Below are 20841 nucleotides of genomic sequence, written 5' to 3'. Positions count from 1 at the left end.
TCTCAAGCACAAAGGTATAACACTCCTGTAAAGAAAAGTTTCCTTCATAGAATCATAGAATGGTTTGAGTTGGAAGGGACCTTAAAGACCATCCAGTTCCAACCCCCCTGCCATGGGCAGGGACACCTTCCACTAGACCAGGTTGCTCAAAGCCTCATCCAGCCTGGCCTTGAACACTTCCAGGGATGGGGCATCCACAGCTTCTCTGGGCAACCTGTTCTAGTGCCTCACCACCCTTTCCGTGAAGAATTTCTTCCTGATATCTAATCTAAAGCTCCCCACTTACAGTTTCAACCCTTCAAGGAACAGAGTGTGGTCGACAAAAAGTATGAAGAGAATTACTGATAACAGCAGCCCTCAAAGGAGCAGATTAAGAAGCCTCTTGTCCCATTGCCAACAGGAATTCAGTAAACAGAACCTCACAAATACTTGTGAAAAAGAATGAATCTGTGAGGTAACTGCTTACTAGCTTCAACAAGTTGACATTTCCAGTCTGGATTTATTTTATTATAAATGGATACAAAACTAAATCAACAATTATTTGGGGTTGGTGGGTTGGATAGGCTTTACGTAGTTCTTCACCACCACTACTACAATGCCCCTCTTACTGTGAGGGGGGGCAGGGAACAGGGGAAGAACACACTTCTTGTGCAGTTTTTAAAATTACACAAATACCTCAAAAGAATTTAGTCATCAAACCTCCTTTGATTTCAACAAATAAACAGAACAGACCATATCATACCATATACACACAAGAAATAAGATAGTAAGTTTTAATACTTCTCTTTAGGTGTGCCCAAGTAGTACAGAAAACTAAGTTATCAGCTACTAAACCACTCTTTGAAATATGAAATACACTCATGCTGGTAGACACATGTCTTAAAACTTAATTAACTTAAAATATATTTATAATTAATATGTAAATTAAGTCTTTATAATGTAGCAAAAACTAAAGATTATGCAAGTGGACAACATTAAACCACTGTACATGACACAATTTCAATATACAGTGGTTTAGTAATAGCTAAAGAATGGAAAAGAAAAACGCACATGACTTCCTAGCATTAAATACCAAACAGTAGTATCTCCTTCTAAAGTCCATATTAAATTAGCAGAGAAAGCACTTGCTGTTATGGTAGTCTGACCCTGAGAAAAAGCCCAGAAAATACCAAGCCTTCTAACCAAGCATATGTGCTAACAAAATCCACAGAAATAAAACAAGGAGCTATGCATTCAACACTTAAGAAAATTACCCTAACGCAGCTGAATACAGCCTTACTATCTGGCTTTCTTTACTGCAAAGGCTTAATGCTGGAAGTCAAATTCCTCAAGAGGGAATCTAATCTTCCAGTTTCTGCATCAATTAAATAATTTCAGTCTGCATAGTGGTATTCATTTTTTAGTTTATATTAAATGTTAAATACAAACAAGTAGAATAATTTACTTCAGTTAATAATAAACTTCAGAATAATTAACTTCAGTTAATATTATACGTCAGTTACTGGAAAAAATGTATTTTATATTCATAATTTTTATCAGTTATGAAACTTTTCAAAATTTACTATTTCTTCTGTACTGCAGAAAATGAACTTAAATAAGATTAAATAATATTTCTAAGCAAGTGTTGAAAAATAAAGTAAAAGTAACTTATATTCTGTGACCTTTTAATGTCACACTTGAAGTATATGGTTTAAATGTGTGATAAGACAAACTTATAATAGTAACACTGTCATGTACTGGCAGAATTCCCAGCTATATCAAGTTGCATAAAACAGAAAGCGTGTTTCTGGCTACCACCTTGGCAAATGGAATCCAACTAATGAGACCCACAAGAGGTTGATATACACTTTCTATACACTACAAAACAGACAAAGATTAGGATTATAAATATACAAAGTGTTATCTCACACACCATTTCTAATTAACACCCAGTTTGTAGCTCTGAAGTCATTCTGTCTCTCACTGATGAGTTTCTAATACATCCTGATACACTACTGATAACTTTGCCTAGTTTGAGACTTCCACTTTGCCCTCTGCTCAAGCTATCATTTACTATGCTGGGGGATTCTGTTTTGTTGATTTGTTGAACTTGCTAGGTTTGTGTGCTCAGGAATTAAAGAACAGTAAACAACAGGTATGCAAGAAATATCTATCCTATGGTGGATTCTGAAGCTGAAGATGGTAGTGCTTCAGCTGCTAGCAGATGTAGGTAGAAGGGCTATAACACGAAGCACATCTAGTGATTGAAATTTCTTTTAAGATCCATAGTGAGCAGAAAGACATTCTCCCAAACTACAAGGAACAGAAGCCTAAAACCAGTGTTTCAAGAAAAACCCCTATCATGAAGGATTTCCAAAGGGCAAAGAAAACAGACAGACTTGTGGAGAACCCAGAACAGAGGAAAGACAGTACAAAAATATGCTAAATAAATAGTCATCTGAGTAGTACATAGGTCTGTTGGAAGTAATTTGAAAACAGACCTGGTTTACATGTTAACATAAACAATGTTCTAATCCTTGAAGCATCTTAAGCCCTGCATCTGATAAATTCATTAATCATCACAAACATCTTTCAACAGTTGATACAGCAGCATCAACCTCCTAACTTCAAAATCATCCTAAATGCTTTCCATTTACATTGCTGTATTAGGAGAAAAAGAACACAGCTTGCTCTAAGTTGCGCACACAAACCTACAACTTGCGTTAAGGAAAAAACCCACTACAATTAAATCAATTTAAGTTCTCCAATTAGGAAAAAATAGAAATATTGTTCTGACATTAAACAAAAAACCCCATAAATATGACAACTGAATTATATACATTATTCCACCTGTGTTTGTACTTGCCTAGCAATACTTTAGCGTCTTCCACATCAAAATCTCCGTCTCCATCAGCATCATATATTCCAAGCTTGCCTAGAAATGCAAAGAGAGGAAGAAAAGAATTAGGGATTCAGCAGTTTGTTTCCAGCACAGTTCTTTCAGTGTCTAATGGCTGAAAGTCAATGCTAGGTTGTTACCTCTTTTCTTTTTTTTTTTTTAATGATTTAGCCATATCTTCTTAGCCACATTTTAAAGTTCCTGGAAAATGTTATAAATATTTTAAGTTCTCTTCTGCATTTCCTAGACTTTAGACTGAACATGTTAGTCTTTTTTCCACATGTTTAGTTTAGTGCTTGCAGGTTTAAAACATTCCTTTGTAAACAGTAATTAAATGATGTGTATTATGTGAACATGAAGTTCACAAGAAATGTTCAACATGTTTGAGGGAAAAGAAATAATAAAACAAGAATTAGTTAAATAATCCCCGTTTGTTCTCTGATTACATGCTGCTTGCCATTCTAACTTCTTAGGAAAAAAGGAAGGTATATCATTTTTAATGCCAAGTTAAGAGAAAGTGAACAATCTACTTCCTGGACAAAGGAAAAACATTCATAATTTTATCAACTGCTGTCTAACTTCCACTGTAGACAAAAATTTTTTTTTGCAGGTGACTAATATATCAGAATTCTCACTTTTATTTTTGAAACTGCAGCTCTACCAGCCCTAAGCATATGCAAAAGGAGAACATAGTTTCTATTCAAAAGGAATATTTAGCAGAGAACCATGGTATCCAGGATTACAAGTGTCCTGGGATCACCAAGTGAACAGACAGCTATCTAATTAGTTTTGACAAAATTCAGACATAACTTTTAATAGAAGAACTAAGACATTATAGTTTGCCATTTTATTACTACACTTGTCATTCTCTAAATGGAGGCAGAACCTGATTGCCATCAAAATAAATGAAATATAGTTCTTAATGTGGTACTTAGCAAATTAGAACACAGTTTTGTGGAAGAAAATTTTCAGCCTTAGGTCTCGAAGAGACAAAAATAAGGCCATCACCACTGTACACAAGTAATCAATGAGAAAGGATTGTTATCAGTTTATGGTTAAACACAAAAGGCTGGTGGAAAAATGAATCTCTAGAAATAAGAATTGTATCATCTTCAAAACCACGTAGAATGAGAGAGATGAGAAATGACAGAGTTTCATGTCAATGTAGCACAATAGTCATTTGCTAAAAAAATTTAAGAAGTAAACAAAAATGTTTAGCCAAGGGACTGTAAAGCAAGCTTATTTCTCTAATATCCTACCTTGTAGGACCTCTGACAAGTTATAACGGAAATCCTTTGCTTTGGCTGCATGCATGGTAAAAATATAGAAACCATTATTTGCATCACTAGACCCAATTAAGTTTCAAACCAGAAGCTTCTCTTAAAATCAGTCCAGACCACAAAAAGCATGTACCAACAGATTTCTAAAAGCTGTAAAGCTTGTAAAACCAGTAGTTGCAAAAGCTACATCAGCAGGGGCAATTGCTCTACCTATGGACATGCATCTTGAAATCTGAGACATTAATTTTCACACTTAGATAAATTAACAATACTATCTTAACACTGTCATACTGAAATACAGTTATCACCATTGTAAGCTCAAAACTGAGGTCATTCAACAGCTCCTTCATGACAGGATGACTAATCAGCTGTCCTAAATCTGTAGGCAACACCTTCCATCAGAGGAGTAGAAACATTGGCGGCCCACTTTCAACCACTGCTGCTCGTTTCTGAGAGCTCCAACTAAAACAGTGCATATTTAGCTGGGATTTCAAATGAACTACAGTACACATGTTACAAAGAGATCCAGATCTACTCTTGGCAATTTCTTCAATTCTTTAATAAATGCAGTATGTTACTAACTTTTTCAAGTTCCGAGAACCCCGTTTTAACATCATATGGAGTCATAACTCCATTATTATGGAGTAACTCATTTAATGCTTATTATGTAATTATGTAATATTTATTACATATTATTATTACATATGTAATAAGTAATGTTTATTATGTAATTATGTAATGTTATTATTTAATGCTCATAATGTAATTAAAATATACTTTTTGAATCACACTGTCTATTCTTATCATCTTGGTCATTCACAAACACCGCAACAGTCAATTCAGCTGTCTAGAAATTTAAAATGGCCTTTATTTAACGTACATCATCATAATTATTAGGAGTGCCTTAAGATTTAAAATTCTTACCTAGAACTTCTTCATAATCTACAAGTTCAAACCAGACAACTGCTACTGATGTCCAAACTCCCAGCAAAGCAATTACCATAAACCAGGTGAAAAATGAGCTTCCCGAGAGGCCTTCTTTCTTTCCATTCTTGCTTCCTCCATGCTTAGTCTCTGTTAACATAAAGCAAACAAGTAGGAAAAATGGATTTGACAGGAGTTAGAAAATTATGCTAAGGATATAATTATAAATCTTGTTCCTTATGATTACACAGAATACGAGACACTGAGCAACATTTCTTTGTTGAGTTTGTTTGGGCTGGGTTTTCTTAACTTCACCACTGTTACTTCCTTTTCTTATCACTGTGAAGTATGGTGGGAAGCTTGATGCTTAAAAAAAAAAAAAGGCAGCCTTATAACCAACCAAACACAAAAATCCCACATGTAATTTGTCTTAACATCTTGGAAATCTCCCTTTCCTCCCCTTTAGTGTATATTTATACAGAGCTTAGCATTTTTGAGATGCTTTGCATTTGTGCTAACCATTCTCAAAATGCCACCAGAGGGCAATATGACCATCAGAAACAGTTGGGGAAAAAAGCATTACTTACGAAGCAAGTTTAAAAGCTAATTGAATTAGCCCACAGAATCAACGTGAAAACTGAAATAACCTAAGAAGCCTCTAAAATCTAAACCATATTAAAGTTAAAACTCCAAGTTCAGGCATTCTACCAACTAAAAACATCTTCCCTGTTGCTTAGAATGAAGCAGAGACTGACTGCATGCTGAATACCTTTAGACTTCCAGTCCCAAGTAACATACAAGCAAAAGGATGACACAGAGACTTAATGCAAATCACAGCTTCATTTATAACTGCATGTATGGACAGCGTATTGAAAAAATACAGTAATTATGAACAAACCACCAGGAAAAGACAGACCTCAAACTAGCGTATGGGTAGGGGGTTTCAAACAGGCATCGCCACTAGAGAAGACTTCAATTACTTGTTCTGCTGCTTTAGGATCACTTTAGGGAGAGAAGGATATACGTAGTAAACTAATGTGCATCTACAAAGATGCCTGGTGGCACTTCTCCAAAACTCAAGGTCTGCCCTTCTGCCTCCTCATACTATTGCTGCAAGGCTGGCACGTGGCCACAGTTTCATGTCTCCCAGTCTATTCCACTTTATTCCCTCCTAAGCACCAGCCTTTGTCCACTCAGTCACATTCAGTCCTAGTTATGGAAGTAAAACTATTTTTTACGTATTTTTAAATAATCGAGGAACTTTGTCATGAATATTGTGATAATATAATAAGGCAGGGAGTTAACTTTATCATACTAACTGCAAGTAATGTTTGTCAACACTGATCATAGAAAAAGACAGAAAATACTCTCAACAGCTAAATATCAACATGATTGGTTTTTAACAAATGGGGTAGCTCTGAAAGATGAGTAATGAGAGATCGGTGACTGACTTATTTCTGTAATAGATACTGTATAGAAGTATTTTCAGAACCTGCTTGCCATCAGGTTTACAGCTGTAATGAACTACCCTCTTATTACATTTGTCGTGCTATCTATCGAGTTCAGAACAATAAAAAACCAAAACTAACTCACATCAGCTCTTACTCAGTATTTTATTAAAAAAAAGATTCTTTTACTAAGACTACTCTACACAAATATCAACTATTAGTTTCTTTTTTATTTTAAAGACAAAGTTGCCTTGGTACAGGCTGTCCAATAATACTCAGAGAGAAACCGAGTCAACTTAGCCTAACCCTCAGGCATGCGGCGCTCACTACTGCACCATAACCTAATTACATATGTGCAAGACCCATACACATAACTCGTCATAACATCTCTCTCATGGAAAAATGTACAGGTAGCCTGAAAACAGAGGCAAAGACATGCAGCGTGTGCCAGTGCATTCAGAAATACGATCAACCATACGTGAAAATTATTTAACATATTCTTGACCTGGAAATTTCAATATTCAGAAACAAAGACTTGTACCGTGTAACAGCAGAACTTCAGTACTCCTGTGTTTCAATGTAGTCAGTGGAAGCTATGCACATATTTAAAAATGATCCTTAAGGCTAAATACATTATAAATGATTCCAGGTTACAACCATGTTCTAGAGCAAATTTGATGTTAGAAGCAGCAAACAGGAAAGAGAATCTTATTGTATTTCACACTTACTCATTTCCCTTATTGTTTTCTCTTTACTGCTAGCTGCCACTGAAAAAAGGGGCTTTACTTATTGGAGGTAAAGAACAGGAGGAAAAATAAAAGACAACTTATCTAATTTATCAAGCATAGATGTTCACATTTTTTTCCAGCCTAAAAGACTGTTTCCCGCAAATCCCTCAAAACTTCTGAAAAATTCTGCTAAGAATTCAACCACAGCAGCTTCATCAGGCAATGTGTTAATATACATGGAAGTTATGTAACATAGAATTTACTACAGACAGCACAAATAACCCTACACATAGGGTCAGAACAAAACATTGCAAGGACTGAAGCTGGCTCAGGACTCATTCCAGACAGTTAATTCTCAATTCAAGCCCTTTCCCAGCACATGCTGCCAGCCATGTCAGAAGTAGGTCACTTGCCGTATCTGGTAAGCCTGTGCTTACACCACCAGATGTCTTTATGCAGACATCAGAAAGTCTTAAAGCGTGCTCTGCTCCTCAACGGCATATCTTCTACAGCTCTATACCTCACCCACCCCGCATTAAAAGTCATGCATAAAGACTTATGAAAACCTTTTTCCCTTATTACTTTATCTTACATTAAAGACACCTAGTAATTTCACACACACCAAAAAGAACTTCAAGTCAGATATCTGAAGACAAACAACATCTCAAGCTAACGTGTGCTTTACTCAAGGAAAAACTAACTACAATTAACCACCTGCCATAAACTCATGAGATACCTCTACTCCAGAGAACATACAATCACAGAGGACAGAGGCAGCCTGTTACACAAAGCAGAACAGCAAACCAACTAGAAAACACCGACATACCACAGTAAGCCAGTTATTTTGCTGATTACGAAATAAGACATAACTGGTATTTTCAACTATGCATTTTTCATTTGTTCCCAAAAAAAGGTTAGAATTGTACCTGTGTCGTCAGCCATAACATTAGTGCTCAATATCCACAGACAGAGTGTGTCGATATCTCCAACAATTAATGCTGAAGGCAGAGTAAGAAACAATTTATCCTCACTGTAGTCCTGCAGCAGGAGCAAACAAGTTTCCTAAAGCCAGCTCAGCTGGAACCCGAAACTGAACCCAAGAGAAACGTCTCCTCCAAATCTATTTTTAGAGCAGTTACCCTCAGGAGCCAAACGCTTTTCAGAACTCATATGGCAATCTAGTTGTGACGACAATCAAATTCACTTCTCCTAATAGAGCATCCTGGGTAGTTGATCCTTTCCCCTCCCCTTAATCCTCCAACATCAAACACAGCAGCAAATGAAACCAAGCACATTGTACTGGAGTATTTTTGCTGCAACATATGCCTCAGTGCCTGAGCTCTAAGGACATTAAATCCATCAGCCTAAGCTGAAACACAAGTCTGGACACAAAGCTTGCCTGCTTGCATTTGTTAAGTTGGCCCTCACCCCAGAAACTTTCTCCATGTTGGCACTCTAATACCAGGCTGCCCGAGTATCATGTACAGACTGCTGATTTGAAACCTGCTAACTACTTTAAGAATAAAAAAGCCAATTTCTAAAATGTAGGTTTTTGAGTCTTTAGCTTGAAATCAACCACGTGCATTCTTGCCAATGAATTTTCCGATGAGAACTCTTCCCCCAGTACATCAACCTCATAAGGAGGGTTGATGATAGTTTTGCCAAAGCAAAGCCCGTTTCCTTAGAATACAATACACCACATGCCATAAAGGTAAACCAGGATTTCTATTGTGTATTTGTCAAAAGTAGTAGAAGTGCTGATTTTGCTTCATTGCCCTCTATTTCCAGAAAGGACTAAAACTCATCTCACTCGCTTCTCCTTTAAATTCTGACAACACGCATGCTACCCGTACAATTTAAAGCTAAGACAAATGATTAATGATCAACATACTCCCTTCTTCTCAAGGACTAGAAAAGGAGGGAAAACACACTAATACACTACTCAAGTTATTTACATCTTCAATTTTAACAAACTATTATTCTCCCACTGCATTTCAAACAAAAAACAGCTCCTTTTTGGATGGCAGACAGAAACAAACTCATGTCTCATTAACAGCAACCCTAATTAAAACTTTAGGATCTAGCACTCTGCCCTTCCTCCCCCACACTTCTTTAAATAACATGGCCATCAGGTAGATGGAGAGAACAGTAGACTGTTACAGATACTTTGAAAAACAACATCTACCTCCTGTGGTTTTAGCATCCAACAACCAATTCCCAAATGCAATTCCCAATAGCTCAAGGGAGAAAAAAATAAGTGAGGGAAAAACACCCACCTGAGTTTAAGACTTTTCAAACGGATGTAGAGATACTATAGGCAGTTGATTCAATAACTAGTGTATCTTTTATCTATGTTTAAAGCCACTTGAATTCATAAAACAGATGTTTTCAGAAAGACCTCCTGACTAGTACATTTCAGCAACTTAGCTGACGCACAAGTGGTTTAGAGCAATATAGGAGAAAAATTTAAACAAAGGGTAGAAGTCACCAAATATTCAGAGAAACCAACAGCTTATTAAGAGAAATTATTTTAGGTGCAATTTTATGTAGTCTCTTGCATATAAAACCTGCATTGTTTTGACAGGCATTAGATTAAGCAATTTATGGCAACTTCACTTTGGCTGCACCTGCCATTTGCAGATACCAGATCTTACTACAAGTGAAATCATACAGCACACAACTGATGCTGAAAACCTGAAGTTGATATTAAACATATTTTGGGGGGATTGCTGCAAACTAGATTTTACCTGGCTGAAGGCCCATAAGCAGCTGCAGCATATTTTTCTGTTTCATTTCACTCAAACCCAAGTAAGTATACTCAGGGAGAACAGCACAATGAATAAAAGCAAAGTGAGTGGAGACAGTCAAGAAGTTAATTTCAAAGATACACTCCCAATCTGAAATAAGACACATATATTGACCTTTAACCAAGTACTCACAACCTTATCTTTGTGCCTTTTAAAAATGAATGGATTGCAAGGACATGTGTTCCCAAGAAATTACAGGTATCTTCCTTCCTGAAAAGGGAGGACACAGCTACAATGGAGAAAACTCCTCAGACTCATCAAAAGGAAGATGGACCAAAGGGCCACAAAACTAATTATACACCCTATGAAAAACCTACATTAATGCACACCTTGAGATATGCAGCTTACACATGTATCTCTCTAAATACTATAGTTCAAACCATGAAAAAAACATAATTTTTGTTAATTTTTATGAAAGATAAAGGTTAAATTGAATAGGTATACACTGAAAATACAATTCAAGATTAGGATAGCTAAATCAACAGCGCAGACTGCTTCCGGGGTCTCGTTCTACCGCGTTGAAATGCTCTGACTGCAGGTTGGTCTGTTGATTCATTTTTGAAGCAACTCAAATTGCTACACTAACACTCAATTCTTATTCACCTCACTTGTATAACTGTTTCAAACTTAAAAACTGTTTTCAAGTTAGTTTTGATACAACTATGCACTCCATGCTATTTAGCTGATCTTAGAAAAGCTAATTCACAATCAAGGCTAGCAGCATTAATTCCACTACCACGATCACTACCAAAGTGCAAGCAAAAAAGCTTGGGGGGCAGGGGAGTCAACCCAAAAATACAGGCAGGCTTCAAAGCATCAACCTAAGCTTCTGTAATATGCATAATTATTTCCCAACGAGGTGCACTAGGAAGTAATATGGAAGCAATTATGGATCATCACATGAAAAGAAAGGTAGACACCAGCAGGCACTTAATAGAAAGCAGAAAAACACAGTAAAAGGAAAAACAGCAAAACACTATCCTCCGAGAAATACCTAAAAACAGCATTTCAGAAGTGAAAATAATCAACCAGCTTGACCTTAGAGAAACTTCAGAACAAGCTCACTTTATAAGCAAAAAGCAGAGTGATAAAAAACAGATATTGGAGAGAAGTGAAAAACTGAAGTAAGTTACAACAGAACAATCCTACCACCAATGGAATTGAACTAGTAGCAGTGCAAAGACAGAAAACAACCTCTCTTGTACGAGCATGGCCTACTACTGCTTGACATTTTTGCCAAATTATCTTTTCCAATACGACTAACAACTGTTGCGAGCCACTGTCAGTATTAAAATAGCAGTTATTTTATTTAAACAGATTTTACACAACTTTCTTGGGCAGGGTTAGTAACAAGTATTTTGAATAATACATCTATTAAAGGAAAGTTTACAGCATTCTCTGATACCATTTTCCCCCAGCCTATTAAAATACCATCTTTTCCCCCCACTACAGTGAGAAGGGTCCTACACCTGTATAAATACACACACTTTGTGAGATGTATTTTAAAATCCAGACTCAAGAAGCACGTGTGTTGAACTGTTCCGTTCTGAGAGGTCCACACACCAAAATGATCACAAGTGCTATCCCAAGATAAAATAGATTTTCATCTTTAATTTCCATTCAGTGTAACAAGGATGTGCCTTTACAAACTCTATTTCATTTTCTAAGGGAGACAGGGTTACTGTTTCCTTGCTGTTTACTTTACAGATATAGAATGGAGATTTTTACTAAAAATGGTATCACTTGTAAAATATTCCAACCTTAAATTTTTACAAACATCCTTACTCAGAAATTTTTGTGTGTTTTGACAGCAAGATCTTCAGACATGAGATCTCAAGTGTAAGACAAAGGTTTACATTTAATAAATTAAATATAAATTCTTTGTGGTATCAAATCAATTCTTCCTTCTGGTATCTAAGAAATCTTCAGCACTGCAACCTTAATGGAAATCAGGGGAGAAAAAAATGGCTTTTTTATTCTTATTCTCTTTAGAGATCACTAGATCTCTGCTATGCACTTTATATAATTTAGTTTATATGCTTATAAAGATACCTGTGCATATTATGAGAGGACTTTAATAAACTAAATCAAACTTACAAGTTCAGAACAGGGAAATGGATGGAAAAGAAAGAGCTGTAAGTTCAAAGAAAACATAAAGACCAGAATTTAAAAGATGAAATAACAAGTTAGCCAAATGAAAGGCAATTTTGGCTCTCCTGCTGCCTCTTCACAGATTTTTACTCTAGCATTTGAGGGATTTTTCCTTATTCCACATATAAAAGTCAATGTGAGGATTGATTAAGGTCTTTAATTTTCAATCTCTACAAGATTTTTCATAGTAAAGTATCCTACTATACAATCAAAATAGAACACATACAACACCAAAAATAATAGCAAAGTAATAAATTCAGAATTCAACAACTAAGCAGGCTGATTAGGATCTAGGCTCTAGGATCATTAATGCCATGCTGAACTTCCCTAGTGACAGGAAGTTCCTCCCTTCAATAGATGAAGTTTTCCACTGAGCTACCTCCTAGAATTCTGCACTTAATCAACAGTGTGAAAAATCAAAGACAGTTTTGTGCACTGGGGAACAGCATTTGAGTTTCTTTGGAAGTCTAAAATGGTTTTAAGGATACCCAAGGTTATGAGAACAAAGCCATTTTAAGTCTTTCACGATTAAGCTGCTTTTTGTGCACAGTCAAATATTAACTGGCCACAACAGCAATTCGTAAGAGAGGAGCTCTGCAGAACAGACACTGCAGGCCAGTTTTTACCCTCCTTTCTGCCTAAGAAAGGGGACTCCAGGCATAACCGGCCTCTCGTCACGCTCAGTCTCAGCAGACTGAATCTCTCTTTCACATTAGTTTGGAACAGTTTCAACAAGAAGAATTAAAAATATACACCCTCACTCCTGTTCAAGTATACCCCATAAACAGCAGCTGCAGCACTGAAAGTCAAGCAAATCTTTTCTTCTTCCAGAAGAAAATGTACTCAAATCTTTTTCTCCCTTGTCCCAGGTGAGAGGCCTAATTACCGAAGTATTGCAGAGACGTAAGAAACCACCCTTTCCAGCCGTGTTCTACACAGAATCAAGTCTGCAATTCTATTATCTGAAAACAGGCTTCAAGTAAAATAAATACATCGAGGTTTTTTCCTTTTTTATATTCAGTTTATAAAGATAGATTGCAATACTTTTTAAAAAGTCAGCCCATTTTTGAATATAGTTGCTATATTTCAAAGTCCTTCCAAGATTATACTTTTCTGGTTCACAGGAAGCACGACAATATTTAGAAGAGTTTTTTAGTTGCAAGCTAAGGTGATTCGTTATTAAGAAGTGAAAATTAATTATTCTTCAGAAAAAATTCCAACACAAAACAAGGCTAAGATTATCATCTGACTGATTGGTGTCAAGCCTCATTCCCACAGTTGTTTCTATTATTATTATTTAGTTACATTTATTCTAACTATAAACAGTGAAAAAAATCCTAATTGCTTTCAATTTAAATGATTATTCTCAGACATACATACACAATAAAAATCAGAATTTATCCAGAAGGAATGTACTCAGAAACACTGTAAGAATTGCTAGCTCTTTTTTTTTCTTTTAAGAAGCAGAAGTTTTTTAGTTTTTTCTTTAAAAGAAAAAGCCACAAATTAAAGACAAAATGTACTGAGAAATTCTGCCTTCACAGGTTGCACAGTTTTATAATGCTGGTCAGAGGCACTTCAGCTAAATACAGCACAACAGTGAATTCTACTTGCAGTGCCAGCTCCACACTTTTCCATGAGGTTTGGAGAGACCAGCTGTGTGCCACTATAAGAGCTGCTGCTGTTAACAACCTTCCTCTGGAGTTCTGTTTATCTAAGCATAACTGCTGGAGTCAGAGGAGGTAAAAATGAATACAGAGATATATGTTAATAAGAGTAAATCCTGAATCTGCACCTGCTTCTTTTCTAAATGTGCTAGAAAGATGATCACTTTCAAAAGCTAGTCCAATTTTGTCCAAGACGTGTTTTGGATTTTCTGGTTTTGGTTATTCAGATTTTTTTTTTTTTTTTAACAGTTCTTCAATTAGGATTTATTACAAGGAAGAAATACACACAGATGTGCACACAGCTTAAATGATTAACACCACCACCGCTTACAACTTGGAAGAGTTTTACAATGAATACTGATTATCAACAGGAATAGGTTTGAAGCAGTATTTCATGGATTCATCACATACTATCCCAATAGTCCGGATTACTCCAAAAAGAAAAAAAACAAACCACCCAACACTTTTCTCCATAGACTTAAAGATAGTACAGTAAAAAGCTTAGAGGGTTAGCACTCAGGAAAAAATGAAAGCCCTGTGAAGACAGAACAAACATATGTGTGTTATCTATTTACCTAATGTGAACAGATTTGCACAGACAAGTAAACCTTCCTACATTCTGATACCTTTCACAAACACTTCAGTCAATATTCTCAAGTTTTGTTTTTATGTGGATGCAAAACAGAATTAATGTCTAAAACTGAATCCAGAATTTGCCACTTGCAAACTTACTGGAGTCAAGCATAGTTTTTCTACCCTTTCTATTCTCTCCCCTCTTTCAAGCTATCCCCCAGAACTCTAACTCTGACATCTTAAATATCAAGCCAAGAAACTCAAGATAAAGGCTGGCTACAAGCTTATAAAAAAACCGTAGTTCGTGTCCTGCTGTGGGATCAACATACCTAATATCAGCTGTAGCACTGATGAGGAGACAAAACTAATTCTGGTTTTAACTGTGCAGATGACAAAGATTTTTAATAGCTACTACCTTGATTAACCAGCTCTCTCCCAAAGAACTTCTGGAAATAAGAAGATTGTATAATTTTAAATTTACCTATCTTGTATATGAATGATTTAATATAGCCAATAGTCCTACATAATTACTAGGTTAATTAAATATTTGGTTCTATTTAGGCCAGAGCAGAGTTCAGGAAAGGTAAATGTGGAGAGGAAATAGAAGAAATACTTCAGCCCAGTACATGCAAATTCTGCTGGTGGTGACCTTTAAAAAAGTTTCTATTACATAAGGTTGAAAATCCTCATCTCTGTGTATAGCATGCTGGCATTATTTTTAGAGTATTTTTTCCTTGTTCCATTTTCCTATCCTGTAATGTGGGTCACATCAATTTGTTTTAGCAACAAGTCCTACTTAAGCCACCAAAGAAAGAAAACAGAAGATGGATTTCAGTTCTTTCAATTTCTCTCATGGTTTGAAGGAGTTTCAATTAGAAGCAAATAAAACTCTAGTTGCCATGCAAATACCTACAACTCTGCTATTCATGAGTGTCCGCTCATGGAAAAAAGAACTTTAAATCCTTTATTTAATGCCTAAAACGTATCAAATTTTCAAGTCTGATACTAAGTCAATTTAATTAGGTGCTAGTTCACAGAGGTGCTATCCATCTGCAGCTCCTACAGACTTCAAAAGAGTCCGTAGGTGTCTCATACCTACAGGAATTACGTAGTCTTGGATCTATAAATAGTTTTTAAAATATGTTGTTAGGAGGCCTCAGTCACAAGTAGTATTGCTCTCTTCACAACTTTCATGCTAGAAAAGATACAGGTGTGTCCTCCAGTTACTACAAAAAGAAGCGGTTCTAGAGTTACAAATTGCTACCTAAGCATTCTTTAGTAATACTAAAAAAACACCTTAAAAATACTGGTGTAAAAATTGAGAAAGTGAGGTATGTTACATTAGTAATTAATTGTTGATTATTACTGAAGTAGAACCTCAGGAAATAAAACTGTAAAACAAGAAAACCACTTATTGAATAGTTATAAAACCCCCAGCTATAAAATATTTTACAAAGAAAGCTTCAAACAAACAACTTGGCAGCATCTGTTACACTGGGTAAGTACATGCATAGTAACAGTGCAACTGCATATGAAAATCGTTTCATTTAAATATGAAATTTGTTTCATTTCAAACAAAGCTGAACCACACCCACTGCAGTCTGTTCAAACTTAGTATATGCTTATCTGCATACTTTATTTCCAGTGTGTTTAAAGACACATTAAGAGAGTTACGATTTCCACTTCAAAGCACAGCTCAAAATCTTCCATGCAAAAAGCTAGTCTGTGGGATGCAGTTAGGAAAAAGATTGCTGCAGGCTATCACACAGATTACCAGTTTGTGATCTTCATCAGGAAAGAACCACTTGAAGTAAATCAGAACTTCACTGCTCAAGTTCTCTACAATGAAGAATTCAACATAAGAATTAGCATGAACACTTTTCACATGTTTCAAAATGATTCAAAAAGATCCAGCTGAAAATGAACTTTTTTCTTTTTGCACAGATGATCAGTAAAGGGGGTTTCAGTTTAAAGAAACAGCAGTGTTGCAATCCCATCTCCTTATGCCCTCTGTAATTAGAAATAATCTTAGCATACATGCCTTTTACTGCAAGTGAATTTTGTTGCCTTCACCAAACCCCTTAAATACCCGGCCATTACACTAGAAGGCGAGCGGTTTGCCTGGATACGCTATGTTCACACCACGGCTCCACGATGACATGACTGAACATAAAACTCTAGATTCAGCGTCACCCTCCCCTGATGCCCAGCCACTCTGCCATCTCTTCCCTTCTACACAAATCACTTTCCATAAAGCTGCGTACTGAGCCGGTCTGGGGGAGAAACAAGAGTCAGCTTTTGGCTTACAGGTCCCTGTGTGGTTCACCTTGTGCCTGCACAGCTACACATTCAGGTACAGGGAAGGGACATTGAAAAGACAAGACTGCAGAGCAACCTCAGACTACATTAAGCTGACTGCAGACCTATAGCACTGAACCGTAAAAAGGTTTAACTCCTTATCCCCCAACATGACATACATCCCTGGAGACTGAACACAAACTAGCTACCACCTCTGACAAAGAATTTTCCCGTGCATTCTCAAGAGTAATTGCCAAAGTTTGACAAAATATAGTCCAACCTTCTGTCTCCCTGAGACTAATAATGATACTTGAGGTTTTCCACCTAGCATTTTAAACAAGCTCTACCCCCAAGAGACTACTGAAAAGGTTACCACTTTTAGGTACTCCCAAAAAGCACATGAACACAGATATCCTTATGGCTGTCAAGTGCAAGGCTCCTCCATATCTGAACCACCGTGTATTTTGGCCCACAATGCCTCCCTGCATGCAGGAAAGACATCATACAAACACAGCAGGGCCAAGATTTCGTCCCACAGTAGAACAAAAGGGGCAGGAGAACTTGCCTTGATGTCTATATCACGTGGGAGCATCTTCGGAAGTAGGGAGAGAAATCTCCCAGTGCTCCATAATTCTAAAGGAGAAAAAGTACTGATAGAGGGAAGTATCAGGCTCTTGTTAGTTTTATGCTAACCCTTCTACACTTAGGTATCAATCTTAAAATGCCAAATCATATTTTCTTGAGAAAAAGAAAAAGGGAGAAATCAAAATGCCAGGCAATATGGAAAAACAAGTCACAAAAGCATACATTGTACTCAAAGTGACTGTTTTTCACTGCAGACCTCGGCAGTAAGTTACCATACCTATCATTAGCTAGCGGTATGTAGAAGGTTCATACGGATAGACCTAAGGGATAACAGGGTTGCCTTTTTGGGATTAAGAATTCATTTAACACCAGTTCTGGACAAATGAAGTAGGGTGTCTATCAAGGTCCAACTATTCCAATGCAAATCTGGAACGCAGAGGGAATACCTGTGTTAGCAATTTTAAGAATGTTACTAACATGATTTTAATCTGAGATAAGAAAACTGATTTATTTGAAAAGTTATTGCCTCAAGTTTTGTACAGGACATTTAAAAAAAAAAAAGGAGGGGGGGAAGGGAGGGATGGATGTCAGCAAAAGCATTAATTTCACTGGTTGCAACAGTGCCATAAGCCAAGTAAATTACAGATGTTTGGATCATTACTGTTGCTTCTGCTATTGCATTTGGCAGATTATTTTACAATTCATTAAAATGTTTTCCAGAAAGGCCACCCTGAGAAGACACAAGGCAGACAAACGAATCACACAGAAGAGGTGTCTCTCTGCCTTGTCATGGGTTTGCTTCGTATTTTCATGGTATTAGCAGGTGTTTGAGGGTTTCCTGGAGATGTAAGGAAAAAACATACACACGCATACATACATAGTCTTTAGAGACTTTGTCACTGACATGAGCAATTCATACCTTGAAAGCTAGAGTTAGCTATTAGATACCAGGTATACAACTGCCATTAAAGTTCAGAGATGTAGGATTAGTCTCACAAATCATAATCAACCTTCCTGGTTAAATCCCTCTTGTTCGGAATACATAGATATGTTTTTTCACCAGTCTGTGCCAAACTGTTTAAAAAACAGTAATATCTGGCACTAACGGTAAAAATTCAAGATCTTGGATTACCTGTAAGTAACTAAATTAGGCAACAGGATAAGCTTGGTGAAGAAATTGCTGTAACAATCCTAAAACAGTATATGAAGATTCCACCAGACACAAAGAATTTCTCATCTGGCTGCAACAGTCATACAGCAACTCTAACAAAGTAGTAACTCTCCACTGTATACTCCAGAATAGCAAACATGTTGCAAGAAAACATTCAAACATTGAACTTAAATAGTCAAATCACTGAGTAGTACACTAACTGAATTAATGAGAATTTGTATTAGTTCAGCAAAAACTAGGCCTTAGACTTGGACAAACCAGTCAAAATATTTATTAAGCACAGAGCATCCCAACTTTATGTCTCACTTCTGACCTCCAATACCTTAATGACCTTCTTCCTAAGGATTATAATTAAAGCGAAGAGGGAAATAATGCACAGATTGTAACACAGGAAAACAACTTGTAAAGTCAAGAGCATGAAAGCAAGCACACTGGCCAGTAGGTCAGATCAGAAATTAGAAAGACAGAGTTCTTAGACAGATGGAAGCATCATATTTACATAGAATCCACAGTGTAAGAAACAGATGTCATACCACAGCACACCAGGGTAGCTGAGAGAGACCAGAGAAGGCATGTGCACCTTAAAGCACTAAAAGCAGTAATGTGAAGTTCAATGATCCCAAGAGCCAACAAAAGTTTTAGGAAAAGGTGACCTGTTTAGCTAATAAACTTTCTCCACTCTTTAGGTAAATTAAGATGCTAATGGTGAGCCTCACCCACAAAAAGTACACTATAAAGTCGTCTTTACAATAGAGATAAATGTCAAAGTTCATGCAAATTAACAGGCACAACTACTTTTCTAGAAATAATGTTAGCACAAAATTGCATGTGAATAAGAACATCAGGTCAACTCGAGTGCATATGCAAAAAGAAAAAAAAAACCACACACCAGAAAACCACAAAAAACAACCACCAGCTAAATTCAAAGAAAGCTGAAAAGCCAGAAATTAATGAAAGGATTAATTAAGGGACCTTATAAGGTCCAAAAGATGAGTAAAAAGAGTTAAAAGCTTGGCAATACATTTTCATTTGGATATATGTGGAAACTACCTGGTTAAAACAGGAAAAAGTAAAATCAAACACATTCTGGGGTCTCACAGAGAAAAGCATGGGATGTCAGAAGGTAGTCTCAGTCATGATTATGGATATTAAACTTACAAAAACAACAGTAGAGTTCTTTGACTTCAATCTGTGTGATGACAACAAAACATCAAAACCAGCAAAAGTAGGATTTTTTGTTCTTAAATATTAAATACAGTTGACTGTAAATACAGACAGTACCTTGTGTTGGAAACGTGGGGTTTGTATAGTGTCTAGCTTATGGGAGAACTACTCTCCCACTCCGAGTCAGAAATACAAAGAAAACAAACATCAATTATTGCACAACTATACGATCAGTGAGAACTATGTTTAAGTAAGTCCTTGCAAATGAACTATATGACAAAAGACACCCACACAGCAACATGATAGATGCCTTATCGGTACTCTTACTTCTACGAGTAAGCAGAGCTTACTAAGTAATTTGTATTTTTTCAGCCATCTGTATTTCAAAACTAGCTGGCTGCTGGGTCCTCACTTACTGGCCACAGTTGTTACAATAGATTCTGTAGGCTACTGACAAAAAGCCACACTTTCCATTAAAGATAACAACAAACTCATGTTTTCTGCTCTAAGTAACCCCAAACTCTCAAATTTTAATCTGGTTTTTGCTTCTGCACTCCAAATAAAGTCATTGATATATTCATACAATTCTGTAAATGCCACTTTCAAAGAATCAGTAGTGATACAAAGATTAAATACAGATTTTTTTTAATTAGCACTGATTTGACAGCTTCTAGTATATGACTTTTGAAAGCAAAAGGTAGAGTTCTACTTCTAAAAAATATCTAATTCCAATTCTGACATTTCAATGAAGCTAAAACCACCTATATAAATACTACATTTAGAACTATTTCAGATTTTATCTATTTGTAAGATTACTGTCAATATTTTCTGATGCGGAAACCTACAAGCAGATTACTACATTCAGATGCAGGCATTGTCTTCAGCACACAGATTTTCAGATGGGCTGTCAACTTCAGTGGTTTCAGAGCCATGAGCAATGCCTTGGCAAGAAGCCACACCCTCTCCCACGAACTGCTGTGAAAGTGAATACTACAACATTAACAAGAACAGCCTCAAACTTGAGGTTTCTATACTTCAGAGTCTCAGTTACCAGCCTTCTCATCTCATTTGCACATCCCTCAACTGTGGAAGGCTTACTGGTTGCTGTGAAGACTCCACTCCTCTAGCTCAGGAGTAATCATCCATTACCTCCTTCTGCAGCTGCAA

General features: G+C 36.5%; 1 protein-coding gene across 1 annotated transcript in view; it reads right to left on the bottom strand.

Moving 5' to 3' along the window:
- Positions 1-8200, bottom strand: part of ASPH (aspartate beta-hydroxylase) — a 97018-nt gene extending 88818 nt beyond the window's left edge. The window contains exons 1-3 of the mRNA XM_010158735.1: positions 8185-8200; positions 5083-5232; positions 2846-2914 (exon numbers count right to left, since the gene is read on the bottom strand). Of these exons, the coding sequence (XP_010157037.1) occupies positions 2846-2914; positions 5083-5232; positions 8185-8200 (235 nt within the window). The remainder of the gene's footprint in view (positions 1-2845; positions 2915-5082; positions 5233-8184) is intronic.
- Between the last annotated feature and the right edge of the window lie 12641 nt (positions 8201-20841).

Source organism: Eurypyga helias, unplaced genomic scaffold (assembly GCF_000690775.1).
Source record: "Eurypyga helias isolate BGI_N326 unplaced genomic scaffold, ASM69077v1 scaffold689, whole genome shotgun sequence".
Taxonomy (NCBI): domain Eukaryota; kingdom Metazoa; phylum Chordata; class Aves; order Eurypygiformes; family Eurypygidae; genus Eurypyga; species Eurypyga helias.
This window is presented reverse-complemented; position numbering and strand designations above follow the sequence as displayed.